The following is a 13,119-nucleotide window of genomic DNA, read 5'->3' as shown; positions in this document are numbered from 1 at the left end:
GATAGTGTTGACTATATTCTAAGACTCTAGAGGTTCATGGTTATTGAATTTGGTTTATTAAAAGTATAAATAATAAATTTGGTAGGTCTTTTTAGCATGTCTTTGGGTTTTAAGCTTTTTTGTATGTTGTTGGGTTTTAAGCTCTTTAATAATATGTTGTTGGACTTTAAACCCGTCCGTTAGGAGTTTAACTTAGACGATTACAGTGCTTATTACATCTTGATGATGTATCAATGCTATGTAATGACTAAGCGTGGTCCATTTCGGAAAAAAGAAACTTCTGCCTCTGGCCTCTTGCTGTCCCCATACATAGTGCGGCCGTCACCCCATTCCTCAGAGTCTGACGACCCCACCCCTCCTTTAAAAAGTGATCAATTTGAAAACTTTGACTTACAAAATGGGGACTTAATTTTAGTCAAATTGCCTGCTATTTTTTATTCCAAAAGAAACACATGATTTTCATTCCAACTGCTCCTTAGGTAAATGGGACCAATAAGACCAGACATTATTCAGGCCAATGTGGAAATAGAAATTTAGAACTCTAGTAGCATTATTTTGACCAACAAAAGAATAAATTAAATTACAAAGTGGAATCCAAATGTTATGAATTACATTTACATGGAAGCAAGAAGCTCTCTCAGCTCTGCTGGAGCAGGGACGGGTTCGTTCGGGTATACTTTCGCAACCAGCCCTATGAAACTTTCATACTTATCCAGAAATTCCTTCTGCAAAAAGATAAAACTGCTTCCTGTTAAAATAATGCTAACCTTACTAATAATAAAGAGCAAATAATCACATGGCGAAAACTGAATCTAGGTTTAGCTTCCTAAACAGGAAGGACTTGTGTAACTGATTTCCTTCGCACAGTTGTAAGGTTTGCCTGGGTAGACAAAGTGAGCATCCCCTACTCTAGAGTAAGATAATTTAGTTTCTTTGGGTCGTATTGTCAACAAATTTTCTTTCTCGGATTTGGTTGAGCCTATAGCTAGTTTTTTAGTTTGGAGGATTTTATCCTTGAGATAATTGTTTCTAGTACAAACCAATTCCCCCTAGCGAGGTTTCCACAAAAACAAGTAACTGGCATTTCGTGGTCCATGAGTAGTTGAAATAGTTAAATTTATCCCACATCAGTTGCAACAAGCAGAGGTGGTCAATAAAATTGAAGTCTCAGTTCTTGAAGCTTTTAGGGTTAGCTACGCCCAAGACTTCGACGGAAAAACAGCAGGAATTTGCTTCCATTTTTTTTTAATGCAGAAAATGATATTACCTTGCATTTATCCCATAAAGATGGTAACAGTTCTTCCGAAGTTAAATTCTTCTGCAACTTCCTATACATTGCACTGACAGACTTGTCAACCTATACCAGAAGAACTGAGCTAAGTAACCAAAAATGATATTTAGAAACTGGGCAGTAGGATCCTGGATGGGATTGTTCTGACTTACCCCGGACAAACTGGACTTTAATGTCTTGCGAAGGTCTGCTTTTGATAGACCAAGTTGGAACGGAATCTGCAAATTTGTAGAGGAAATGTCAGTCACGGCATTCCATTGATTAGGAACATAGTTATTGAAAGATACACAGAAGCCCATACACAAATTACGCCTCTTACGTGAATATCAATCGTTTGAAAAAAAGATGGCAGTACTGACCAAAGGTGTGCTCTAAGGGGTTTTAGAAAACTAAGTTGATGAAGTAACACTGGTCATTCATACTTTGCGAAAATAAAAATTATGTACTGAAGGTTCCACAATAACATACTGAGATGGTCCACAAGGTTACCATGGAGGCATGGAATCATCGACAAAAACACACACACACACTGAAAACATAAGCATGGGTATTAAGAACAAGCACTTCATATATGTTAAGCAGTTTCATCAGGTAAACAAATACCACAAGACAATAAATGGGGAGCAACTCATTTACCAACCTCCTCTGGGTTCATCGTGAACATCAAATCCTCAACTCTTCGAGCGAACTGGAACAGTTTCTCAAATTGCTGCAAATGGAAAATATTGAGAAGCGATGTTCAGGAAACAGTTGCTTCATAGAGCAATATCCCAGCTTCACCCCAATGGAAAGAAAACATCACAGATGAAAGTCTATTACAGGCAATAGAGAAAAGAAATGCTTACGAAGTATATGATCATGTTGATATGACGAGTGGAAGCCTGTTCATAAGATTCACTCGCCTGGTGATAGAATTTCGCAAGGGTTGGCACCACGTTGGCTAGCTCATAAAGACTGATTTAAATAAATTTCAGTAATCTTAACACAATATTCATCAACTACGAGTACTCTCTACATCAGAATGAATACGCACAGCCAAGCAATGATACCTGTTCTGGAAAGCGGCGTAATTCTCTAAAAGCAATATCTCAGAATACTTCAAGTCAATTTGTGCAATCTTTTCCAAAGTAACAAACATAATGCTAACCTGTCGGAAGTTCAAACATTACAAATTTCATACTAGAAGTGTACTTAATTCTCATTTTAGAAGTATTATACACATACAATGCATTATGGATGTAACTTGATTGAACTTTCGTATAGAAAAATAAATTTCTCTTTTCCAGGAAAACAACTGAGAAAGCAGATGAAAGGAAAGCAAGGCTAGAAATAGCCCAAGGAGGTGATCCTCTTCAATGGGCAAAAATACTGTGAGAAAATCTAAGTAGATATATTTTGCACCGTGCATTATCTGTTGGCATATATCTCAAGCGACTTAATGTAATGGTGCACAAGCATGAAGCAACAACCATGTGCTCAAGGAAAGTGGTAGAATGGATTTACATATGGAAAGGTGGAATTGATCTAATGTACAGGAGACATGATATATGTACTCACCAATTTCGTATATGCCTGATCAACCAAATCCCTAGATTGTCCTTGGATGTACTGCTCCATACGTGATGCAAGGATAGCAAATCTGGATCAGAACCACATAGTACTCGATTAGACATCTGAACATACATTATGAAAAACTTCAATGAAAAAACAAACTGCTACTCTGGTGGTGAAGTTATTCAGAACGAAAACTTGTACAGGTAGTTGGTGGGTGGGAGGATAATATCGTTATCCTATTTGTCACATCTGATCACAATTCAAAGGGAACAGAAAGTAAGTTGGGTATAGCTGGCAGTCTGAAAATAAGTCTTCTTATCAAATTCTAACATTTTTTATAGCTCAAAACTTGTGTTTTTGAGACGAAGACGTGTTTTAAGATCAACTCAATTAGATAGAGAAAAGAAGTAAAAAACCCGTGTGTTAATTACAAAAAAAATCGTAGTTCAGATCAGAATTTAGAAGTAAATACTACCATAATGTGCATGTCATAGTACATTATAAGTTTATAACATAGTATATAAACGTCACATCGCCTTAAAAAACATAGTTAGCCCTGCTTGCTTCCTCGCACTTACATCTAGTACTGTTCACTATTATTACACTACATATGCTAATAACCAATGATTCATCTATCTGCCGCAGTACTCGAGAAGACATCGCGTTTATCTATATTATCTACTAAGCTGGCCAGATATCAGTAATAGGAGGTACAGAGCATTAAAGCTTCAGAGTTCAGATTTTGCTAGTTACCTATGTCTACTTGTGCACATTCCGGAACAACATATCTTTACCCAACCCAAAATGAGTAGTGCGTCTTAATGAGGCAAATGAAGAGGCTTCTTCAAATTAAAGATCTAGTGGATGTCACAAATCAATTTTGACAGTTTTTATTTTAATAAAGCAGCAATCTAATGAATCCATCTCTAGAGTCGTGCGAAGGAAAACTAATACTAATTTGGAAACTGAAGAAATGAGATGGAATAACAAAATAAAATGGTAATTTTCACTTTACCTTGGAATGTAAGGCTGGACTCCCATCTGACGTACATTTCGATCGTTTCTCTCAATCAAGTGACAAGCTTCATCAATGAACTGCGAGATAAAGTTGCACATTGAGTTAGCAAATTTAACTTCTTTGAGAAACAAAAAATATGAATAATGAATTCCTCCTAACAAGGGTCAAGGACTCAAGGCTTACCCTACTGAACTGCATGGAAATTCTTGACTCCAGGTCACCCAGTAATAGGCGCACAAATCCTGCTGCATCAGCTTTCTGAGCAGAAAGATAGCGTTCTGTGATCCCATGCATTGATATGCAGCGAAGAGGATCAATCTTATATGCCCAATCCACCAAGGCGTAGAAGTCTTCCTGAAATTTGAAGACATAAAAGGTGAATTAATGCTTTTGAACTATTCAAGGAGATGAAAACTTCATGAGGTACGTTAAGGTTTTTTGTAACCTATGTAAGATGAAAAATCACATTTCTGAGCACATCTTCTTGTTGGGTATATAAAACTTCAGAATAATTAGGTATGCACATATTTCCAGCTACCTTTTTGTGCATTTCATATGGTTTGATTACGTATCTTATTTAATTACAAGAATTATTTAAGTTGTAGTATGAAACAAGTAATTTGGAAACTAAAATGAACTGCAGAGCCATATGAGTTTTAGACACCAAAAACATGCATCATTACTTGAACAAAATCAACCTAATGATATCCTAAAAAAAGAGGATTTACACTTGTAATAAATGAAATAGCATAACCCTATCACATGTAAAATCTGACTGAATAAAAGACCTGATATGATAATTTTCATGGTAAGCTTCTCTGTCAGAGCAATTTTAGCCAGTGAATTATCACCAAATTCCAGCAACTAACATGATCCAACAAATGCAGTAACATTACGTATGGGAAATTTTTATTATTTTACAATGCATATGGCAATGTATTACCTGGATCCCATCGAGTAAATCTTGAAGAGATTCATTTAATGCTCCCAGATCCATAGCACCATTACCTGCAAAATGAAACATTAAGTTTTTTATCCACCATGCTAATTTCCTTCAAGATACTTGGAATTACCAGTTGTGCTCTCATCCTCGTTCACGTCCTCCTTGCCATCTTCAGCATTGTCATTGTCATCAGGACTATTTCCCTTACCACAAGTAGCACCCTCAGGTACAACTGAAGGAACTTGAAAGCACATGAAATGGGCAAAGAAAGAACTCTGCAGTACCGATGGAAGCATTAAAATTTGCAGAAAGATGAAGGATATTAGGATTCAAGTAGAGAATTAGGAGAACATAACCTCTTCTACAAGGAGCGGGATAAACACGGTGAGCATCTTAGCATATGCATCGGAAACTGCAGAAGTGTCTATGTTGTTTGCAGGTTGACCAAAACCTGCCGTAGCATCGAGCCAGACTGGAGGTTTAGTTGGTACTTTTGTACCAGCACGAAGTTCATTTGCATACTCACGAGCCTATAATTGATTCACAGGCCTTAGTTCAAAGCTATAAAGGTAGAAATGTGACAGCAAATCAACTTTCACCATAATGATGAGTATATATAACCAGTGCTTATACTGGGTTACTGAAACTGATACTAGCTACATAATTGATAATACAGTATTTTTTCTTTTTCGAAAGGTGAAACTTAGGTTATAATAACAATTTTGGCCATTTTTATAATCAACAGAACTGATAGTACTTATGCTATGATTCAGTTGCACTTCAAGCAGAAATACCAACAGCGATGAAGTTCTAAATTGTCCATAAGTATAGCATATGTTATAATATCTTAAGTAACTCCGAGGTAAGAAGAGTAGAAAGAGCAATGGTTCCTGACCTCACGACGAAACAGCAGGTTAAGGGATTGACAATAAGTTTTTCTCAGTGGGCCCATGGAATTCTTATCAAGACTCTGTAACCAGCACAAGGAAAAAAATTAGAACAAAAAGAAGCAATAACATAGGAACCTTCAGAACTGTGAGTTGGAACCTTTAAATGTTGCAGAAGTCGTGCATACGTCCTGCACTTGTACCGCATATCAGCATGATCAGGCCTCTGCAACTGCCCTCTCTGTGTAAATCCAGGCAGACAAACAACGTAAGATGTTGTCAACAATTAGTTTGGAATCAACAGCAATAACTTGTGTGTAGCAGTACAAAATGAAACAAAGAGAAACCTGGGAGAAGTAATTCTTGTCACTTATCATAAAATCCACCAAATTAGCGAAGTAATTACTTAAGAACTCAGATGCTCTACGAACAAAGGTAGATTTTAGTATTGTAAGTTCTCCCCTTTTCTCTTTAACCTGCATGTGGTTCAAATTCAAGATATTATATATTATATTATTTATCTTCCTGAAAAAGTAAAAAAAGAATAACTCACAAAGTCGTTCAGAATAACCATATTCGACAAGCATACCTAACTGGCAAGTTAGTTTCACCAAATCTTGGGGATCAAACAAGAATTCCTAGTCTAGTCATAAGGAGGTATTTCAAAAGATTCCCATAGATTTTTCAGATTCAAAGAATAACTGCTTATGACACTTAACTGAAGATGAAGAAGTAGATTTCTTTTATTCACTCACGAACAAGAATGGATTTCGCTCATAAGAAAAAGTGAAAGCAAAGGTCAAAAAAGGGTAGTTAGGTCGCCGTATAACATGAATATGCATAAATTTAAGCCATAAAACTCAACATGCAAAAATTGTAGTCTTCTGTAGCTCTAAGTTGTTCATCAATAAGTGAGGACCCTGCTAATGCGCCTCAGCAAGTCTTGCATAACTATGATCTTTCATCAACACCAAAGATTACTGTGAAATTAAGGTTTGCATAAGCCCGAATGGATTGACCCAGATATGAAAGGAATAACTAGCCAATGCACACTGTGCCCCAGGAGAGCCACATACTACTGCAAGTATAGAACATGATACCAGAAATATCTACTGCAGGATCTGGTCAATCATGAGGAACCAACGTGAAATCATGCTGAGTCAGAAAGTCTGGAAAGCTTGAGCATTCAGCATTGCTATAACGGCCCCCACTCATTACTAGTTAAAGGTAAACTTAGAATCACAGAGTTCAGTTCATTTACAGTTTCAACGTGTTCCTGTCAGAACGTCTGAGCTTTTTAATCGTCGAACTTTGTTATATTAAAAAAATTTAACACCTACTTGAAACCAAATCTTTACAACTAGATATGCCTAAATCTAAATAATTGTTCTTTTCAGTGTGCTGGTTGCGTAGTGATATTTCTCTGGAAACACTCAATTAGATAAATAGGAGATGAGCTGAGGGCATACAGATACTAAATTTGCATAAGGATCCAAACTTGGAATAACCAGGCCTTGTAAAGCACTTTTCAACCATTCACATGCTTCGATATTTTGGAGCATGCGTGCCTCCTCGAATGAACCTCCAGTTAGAAGTGCTGCATACTAGAAAACAATAAATCAATCAAAGATGTAGTCGAAAACGAAATAAATAAAATTGCTTTTGAGATGCAAATAGATAGATGCATGTTCATGAAACACAAAGCATACCTCTGGAGGGACTCTCAAACGCTCAAGAAGTTTATCGAGCTCCTCAATAAGTGCTTTATTATTTATAGACTGCATCTCCAACTTATTGTTTCGGGTTTCTATCTGGGTTTAACAACAGGAAGAAGAAATTATTATACAAAGAGCAAGCAGCACCTGCTCTCGGATACAGAATTTTACATGTATTACATTGTTCGATATTCCAAAAATAAGAGAAAAGTATATCTTGAGAAGAAAATAAGTCATGCTGAAAAAAATGACTGTCAAGTTCTACGGATAGACACAATTGAGCCAAAGATTCTGAAATGATGAATAGCTAAGGAGGAAGGATCCCACATAGTGGCAAATATTATAAGGGATCAGTTACATTATTATCATTGAATAATAGTTGTGCTCCTCCCAATATTTTTTAACAAGAAATTGCACTTTCTAACAAAACATGATGTTACAATAAAAGAATTCCACATTAGACGTTAAAGATAACTCCTGGTATACCGATTCAATGTCTTCTCTCATGTGTCTAAGCTTCACATTGAAAATGCCCAACCACTCATCCATATCTTCCACACAAATGGCTGCTGATTCCAAACCCTGCAATACCTGCATGACTAAAAGCAGTTAACTGCCAAATTATTAACCCCAGCCGTAAGAGAAAATAAAATTAGACTAAGAATAAGAATGAAGAGAAGAAAAATAGCCTAATACAAGTTATAGACATATAACTCGTTAATCCAGAAATGAAACGGTTACAATTCTAAGTTACTGCTAGTTGCTGCTCATGGATTAAGAACCTCCAAGGTCTTAATATCAGATACAAATGACCATCAGTGCTCCTTAAAAGTCCACTATTCGATTGTAAGTACATCCATATTTTCTTAAATATCAAACTAACCTCTTCTAGTATAGATTCATTTTCTAAAATGGCATGCACATTTGCAGCTTCAAGAGCAAGAAGTTCTCTCTTCAACCTTCCTGAAAATGCCTCTGCTTCTCCAATTCCCATAACATATCTGTATTAAACATAGAGAAATTATATGAACAAAATATAGTGCGGATTGTATGAAGTAACTATAAGAAAACATAACCAAAGGGAAAAAAATTCAGGAAGCAATTGAATACTCTAAGGAAGAAGAAGTAAAACAACTCGTACGTTCCAAGAAGGGCCTCCATATCCTCTTCTTCAGCTTGAGACACGAGATCCCTCTCAACAGTCACAGTCAAATCAGCCTCTGTCATAGCAGACGCAACAGGCCTATCTTGATTATTTGCTTGGGTGATGACTGCCGACGTATTTTCCTAGGCAAACATTGTTTTTGGTTACTTAATTTACTCAACAATGCAAGTAACAGCAAAAAAGAACCATACAGTTCCCTAATTGATGTGTAGTAAAAAACGAACTCCGAAAATGAGGTCTAGTGAGAGTGAACTAGACTGCCAGACGCGAAAAGGTCTGGAATCTATTGGTTCCGATTGATCATATAAATGTGCAACTCTCTCCTTCAAATGCTATGAAGTAAGACAGCCTTCAAAGCAGAGAATTCTGCTGAGATGATGGCACAACAAACAATATATAAATAGGTAGAAAGAAATAAGCTACTATCTGCACCTTAGCCCAAAGAGCCATCTCAACAACATCCATACCAATAACTTTGGGAAGACGACCAAGGATCTCTTTGCATATGTTTAAGATGCAAACAATAAGGCGGTTCCTGCAAGCAATAAATATAATAAGAATGAAGATGACCCGGAGAACAATTTCTTGCCCAAAATCTAAATCAGTTCAAAATGTATCAGTAGAGGGTCCGAGACTGTTCGGTATAGCATCAACTACTGAAAGTCTCATTACCTGCCTACATTAAAATAAAAGAAGCATATACTAACACTTGTAACAGAATAATTCATTGGGACAACAATATAGAACCAAAGAGATATCATTGGGTTGCTTGGAACCAAGTGTGCCAACCGATGCAACAGGATGGCTTAAATGTTAAGAAGCGGAAAGCAATGAATGAGGCTTCTTTAACTAAATGGCTATAGAGGTTGACAGAAAGGTATGCTCTTTAATTGAAGGCAATAATTGAAAACTACGGACAAGAGGAATGAAGATGATCGTGTAGAAGACCGTATAATACATATGGCTGCTTCATCTGAAAGGTATATCCAATCAAACGAACAATTTCCACAGAGTTACAAAGATTAAGGTGGCCAATGGTAAGGCTACACAAATTGATGTTTGGTGTTCTAACCCCCCCCCCCCCCCCCCCCCATGAAACTTGCACCTATGAAGGAATCTATTGGGATGTTGAAGATGCAATCCTGATTATGGAGATGCTTGAAGGGTGTGAAAATCTCAAAAGAAGAGGATGTTTCATAGTGGAGCGCCAACAAGTACGACCCAATGGATGTCAAAGCGTGTTAGCGGAAGCTCCTCGAGGACAGGAGCGAGAGCCTGAGAGATAGGAAGTACTGGAGAAGGGTAAGTTTCGTCTGAGGGGCTGCAATGCTTGGAAACCTACCACTGAAGATCAGCTAATCACAAGAGTTTCCACCAGGCTACGTGGATACTGCTTATGCAAGAAGGATGTGGAGACTTGTTCGGACTTGTTTTTGCATTGCAAGGTCTATAGTGCAGTGTGGCATTTCTTACTTTAGAGTTTTGACGCAGCTTGGTGATTGCTTTCCCATGTTACACAAAGCAATTGGTCGATAGGAGGACATGAAACTACCAAAGGAAGAAAACCTTGTATCGAGCATCATCCCTTATGCCATAATTTGATTTTGGGGTACATGGAAGGAGACAAGATACGCCATCCTTCAAAAGAAAAGCAGTTAAAGACTTAAAGCAATGGACCTCATTGAGAACATTCAAATCATTCTCTATGGTTAGACTAGGGGGATAAGTGGGGCAAGTTAAATCCTATATAAACTTCACTGAAAATTAGGAAGCCTTGGTGGTAACATTATAATTTAGTAAGGTCAGCAGGTACCCGTTCCTCCAGGGGTTATAACTCAGAATCTTGTACAACTTCGCTTTTCCAATATATTAGCTCTAGTTATTCAAAAATACAAACAGAATAATTCATGCAATAGTTGTGCACTGAACACCTGTCAGTAGTGTTGCGCATGGTCCACTGAGGTGGGGAAACGCTCTGGCTTCTAAGGTTGTCAAATCCCTGCAAAAAATTTAGTGAAGAAGAAATGACAATTAAAACTCAATGCTTAAGAAAATATTACTTTTTTTTCAGTAACTGGATTGAGCAAAAGGTATCAAGTTCCTCCTGTTACTACGATTAGACTACAAAATCGCACACAGATATTGAACTATAAGACCATAATAAGGAGTCTGTGTAAAACGGTGCTTTCAACAGGAGCATAGAACATTACCAGCATAAACGTACATCCACTAGGATCATTCGTAATAACCTCCACTTTTGATAGGTGCTTTAGCTTATACATTTTTGCAGCCTACATGAACAAAAAGGTTTCTCAGAAAATGAACCTACAGTGTAAGTCCTGACGTCTTAAATGAGTTGTGTAAAGAAGAAAAACTAAGAGACTTATTATGTCTAAATCTTCTAATCCTACTATAAATGTAAATCCATTAATCATATCAGTCATCTTCAACTTCTCAATTTCTATTGCTTGGGAAAACAAATCGGCATCTCGGTCTATATATAGTTGTAACAGGTGCAACTATGTCCTACTTCAAAAATCAACTAATAGGTGCTAACATGCTTTTCATGTAAAGGTTTACAAAATTCTTTTCCTTCTTCAAAAGAAAATAAAGGTCTTGATGTATTCTTAAGGGAACATGATAAGTCATAATTCTTTCCAATTTTAACAGGTCAAAGTTCAAGTCCCCTCACTGTATCGGTCCTTATAAAAAGGAAAGAAGTTATTTCCTAGCTTGTGCTTTGAGTGCACATGATAGAAACACCCTTCAAAAAATCGAAGCATTACTTCTTCGTTGTTATGATCCTTTTTCATTACTAAATTTTTATAAGCATCATAAAACATGTACTATCATTGATTAACTTTTTTCACTTCCAATGAAGGAGTCGATTGGATTGAAAAGTTTAGCAGATTTCTGAATACACTTTAAATTAAATTACCTCAAGAACTCCTCCATTTGAGTATTTAAAGACACGAAGAAAAGCTTTGGTTCTCTGAACTTTCGCTTTGGCTGCAGATAAAGCTAGAAGTTATCGTTCATGCCCATAGTATAAAGGACAAACATCTTTGGTAGTTATAAATGAATAAATCAAGTGTAAGGTTAAGCATTTTCCGCTAGCACCCTCCAGAATAAATATATGAAAGCATCCTACAAACTACGATAATAATTTATTTTCGATATACCTATAATATCTATTTCCTTTGTTATTGGGAGAATATAATGTCCACGCTCCTACCATATTCCTAAGGCACGCTTTAAATTATAAACTTTTTCCATTTTTAACAAGTCAACTTCCTTAGCCAATTGTACCGATTTCAAGATTCCTAACTTAAAAAAGAAAAATACGTTTATAGTGTCCTCTGAGAAAGACCCAACGTTTAATATGTATCTTTCGCTTTCTCTTTCGTTACCTTTCTTACTGCCTTTTTGGTGCCTTCTCAGCAACTAATTTCGTATATTGCCTATGAATCTTTGAACTAAAAGAGTGAAATGACTTGGGTTTTGTGGTCTTAAACAAGAGCATGTATGAAGATAAATTCATCAGTGTTGACTATTGAGTAATAACAATCCTAATCTCATAGTATAATTTAGTAAAAATAACATCAGAAAATATACTAGGAAAGAAAATAAGTAACTGATGAATTACTAAACCATTAGAAATGAAATCCGAAGTATGATCATCGAAGTGACCTACTACTCTCAGATCAAGAAAGATCGATTTGAATGAAAATATTACAATGTGAATGATATACGTACTGGAGATTGCAAGAACCCTAGGTTTAGCCATGTGATTACGCCCTAATTTGGCAGATTTACCCCAAACGCCACGGCTCTTAGCGACTCGAATTGACATTACGACCTTTTGTCTAGTTCCTTCAATCGCTGCCTCGCATGCTCGTCTTAGTTCTTCATCATCTGCGCTTGATTTTGCCATTGTTGTTTTTCTGCAAAACTCGAGCTTCGTAAGACAAAACTGTTAGAGATTTTATGATTCAATCAAGATTACGATAACAAAATCCTTAACAAAAAAAAAAAGATTACGATAACAAAAATATTGTTGGGACGTCGGTAGTGGAGCAAGGGAAGGGATTCCCCACTTTTTTCTTATTTGGCGCCAAATGGCACTCCCCGCGTCCCACTCGTTCATTCCGTTACGTACTGTTTTAAGTACTCTTTAGAACTAGAACCAGAACGGGTTCCTTCTTTCAGCTTTTCTTTTCGGTGCATCTAAAAGCGCCCGTCGTTTTGCTGTTAGCCTCTCATGGCTCGGGGTGGGGATCGGTCCGGGTTGGGCTGGTCGGGTTCATGTCATTCATCGGGTCGGGCCAGTGGGGCTTTTAAACTCTCTGTTCATTCGGAGTTTCGGGCTTAAGCGGGCGGGTTATTTAAAAAAATTCTAGTGTCCAGATGCCGTCTAAGTCCGTCAAACTTTTCGGGTTTCTTGGGTATCGGGCGGTCGAATATCGTAGGAAGACAACAAGTACAATAGGTTGAAGAACAAAAACACAAAAGTATTTGAAGAACGGAAACACACAACCAGATTTTA

The 13,119-nt window shown here is 37.0% G+C and overlaps 1 protein-coding gene across 1 annotated transcript; it reads right to left on the bottom strand.

The window, feature by feature from the left end:
• Positions 1-115: 115 nt before the first annotated feature.
• On the bottom strand, positions 116-12,766 carry LOC147551720 (exocyst complex component SEC3A-like). Its single transcript, XM_086665641.1, has 25 exons — positions 12,330-12,766; positions 11,512-11,582; positions 10,784-10,864; positions 10,505-10,572; positions 9,006-9,108; positions 8,550-8,695; positions 8,292-8,409; positions 7,895-7,999; positions 7,403-7,504; positions 7,163-7,297; positions 6,041-6,169; positions 5,854-5,934; positions 5,702-5,776; positions 5,163-5,336; positions 4,937-5,081; positions 4,807-4,871; positions 4,047-4,217; positions 3,861-3,940; positions 2,849-2,930; positions 2,341-2,438; positions 2,137-2,245; positions 1,932-2,000; positions 1,444-1,509; positions 1,268-1,357; positions 116-725 (listed from the first exon to the last, which is right to left on the bottom strand). The coding sequence occupies exons 1-25, from the start codon at positions 12,505-12,507 to the stop codon at positions 615-617; spliced, it is 2,652 nt and encodes an 883-aa protein (XP_086521767.1). The 5' UTR covers positions 12,508-12,766; the 3' UTR covers positions 116-614.
• Positions 12,767-13,119: the final 353 nt, after the last annotated feature.

Source organism: Eschscholzia californica, unplaced genomic scaffold (genome assembly GCF_041429995.1).
Source record: "Eschscholzia californica isolate CP2 unplaced genomic scaffold, dmEscCali1.0.p SCAF_3, whole genome shotgun sequence".
Taxonomy (NCBI): Eukaryota; Viridiplantae; Streptophyta; class Magnoliopsida; order Ranunculales; family Papaveraceae; genus Eschscholzia; species Eschscholzia californica.
This window is presented reverse-complemented; position numbering and strand designations above follow the sequence as displayed.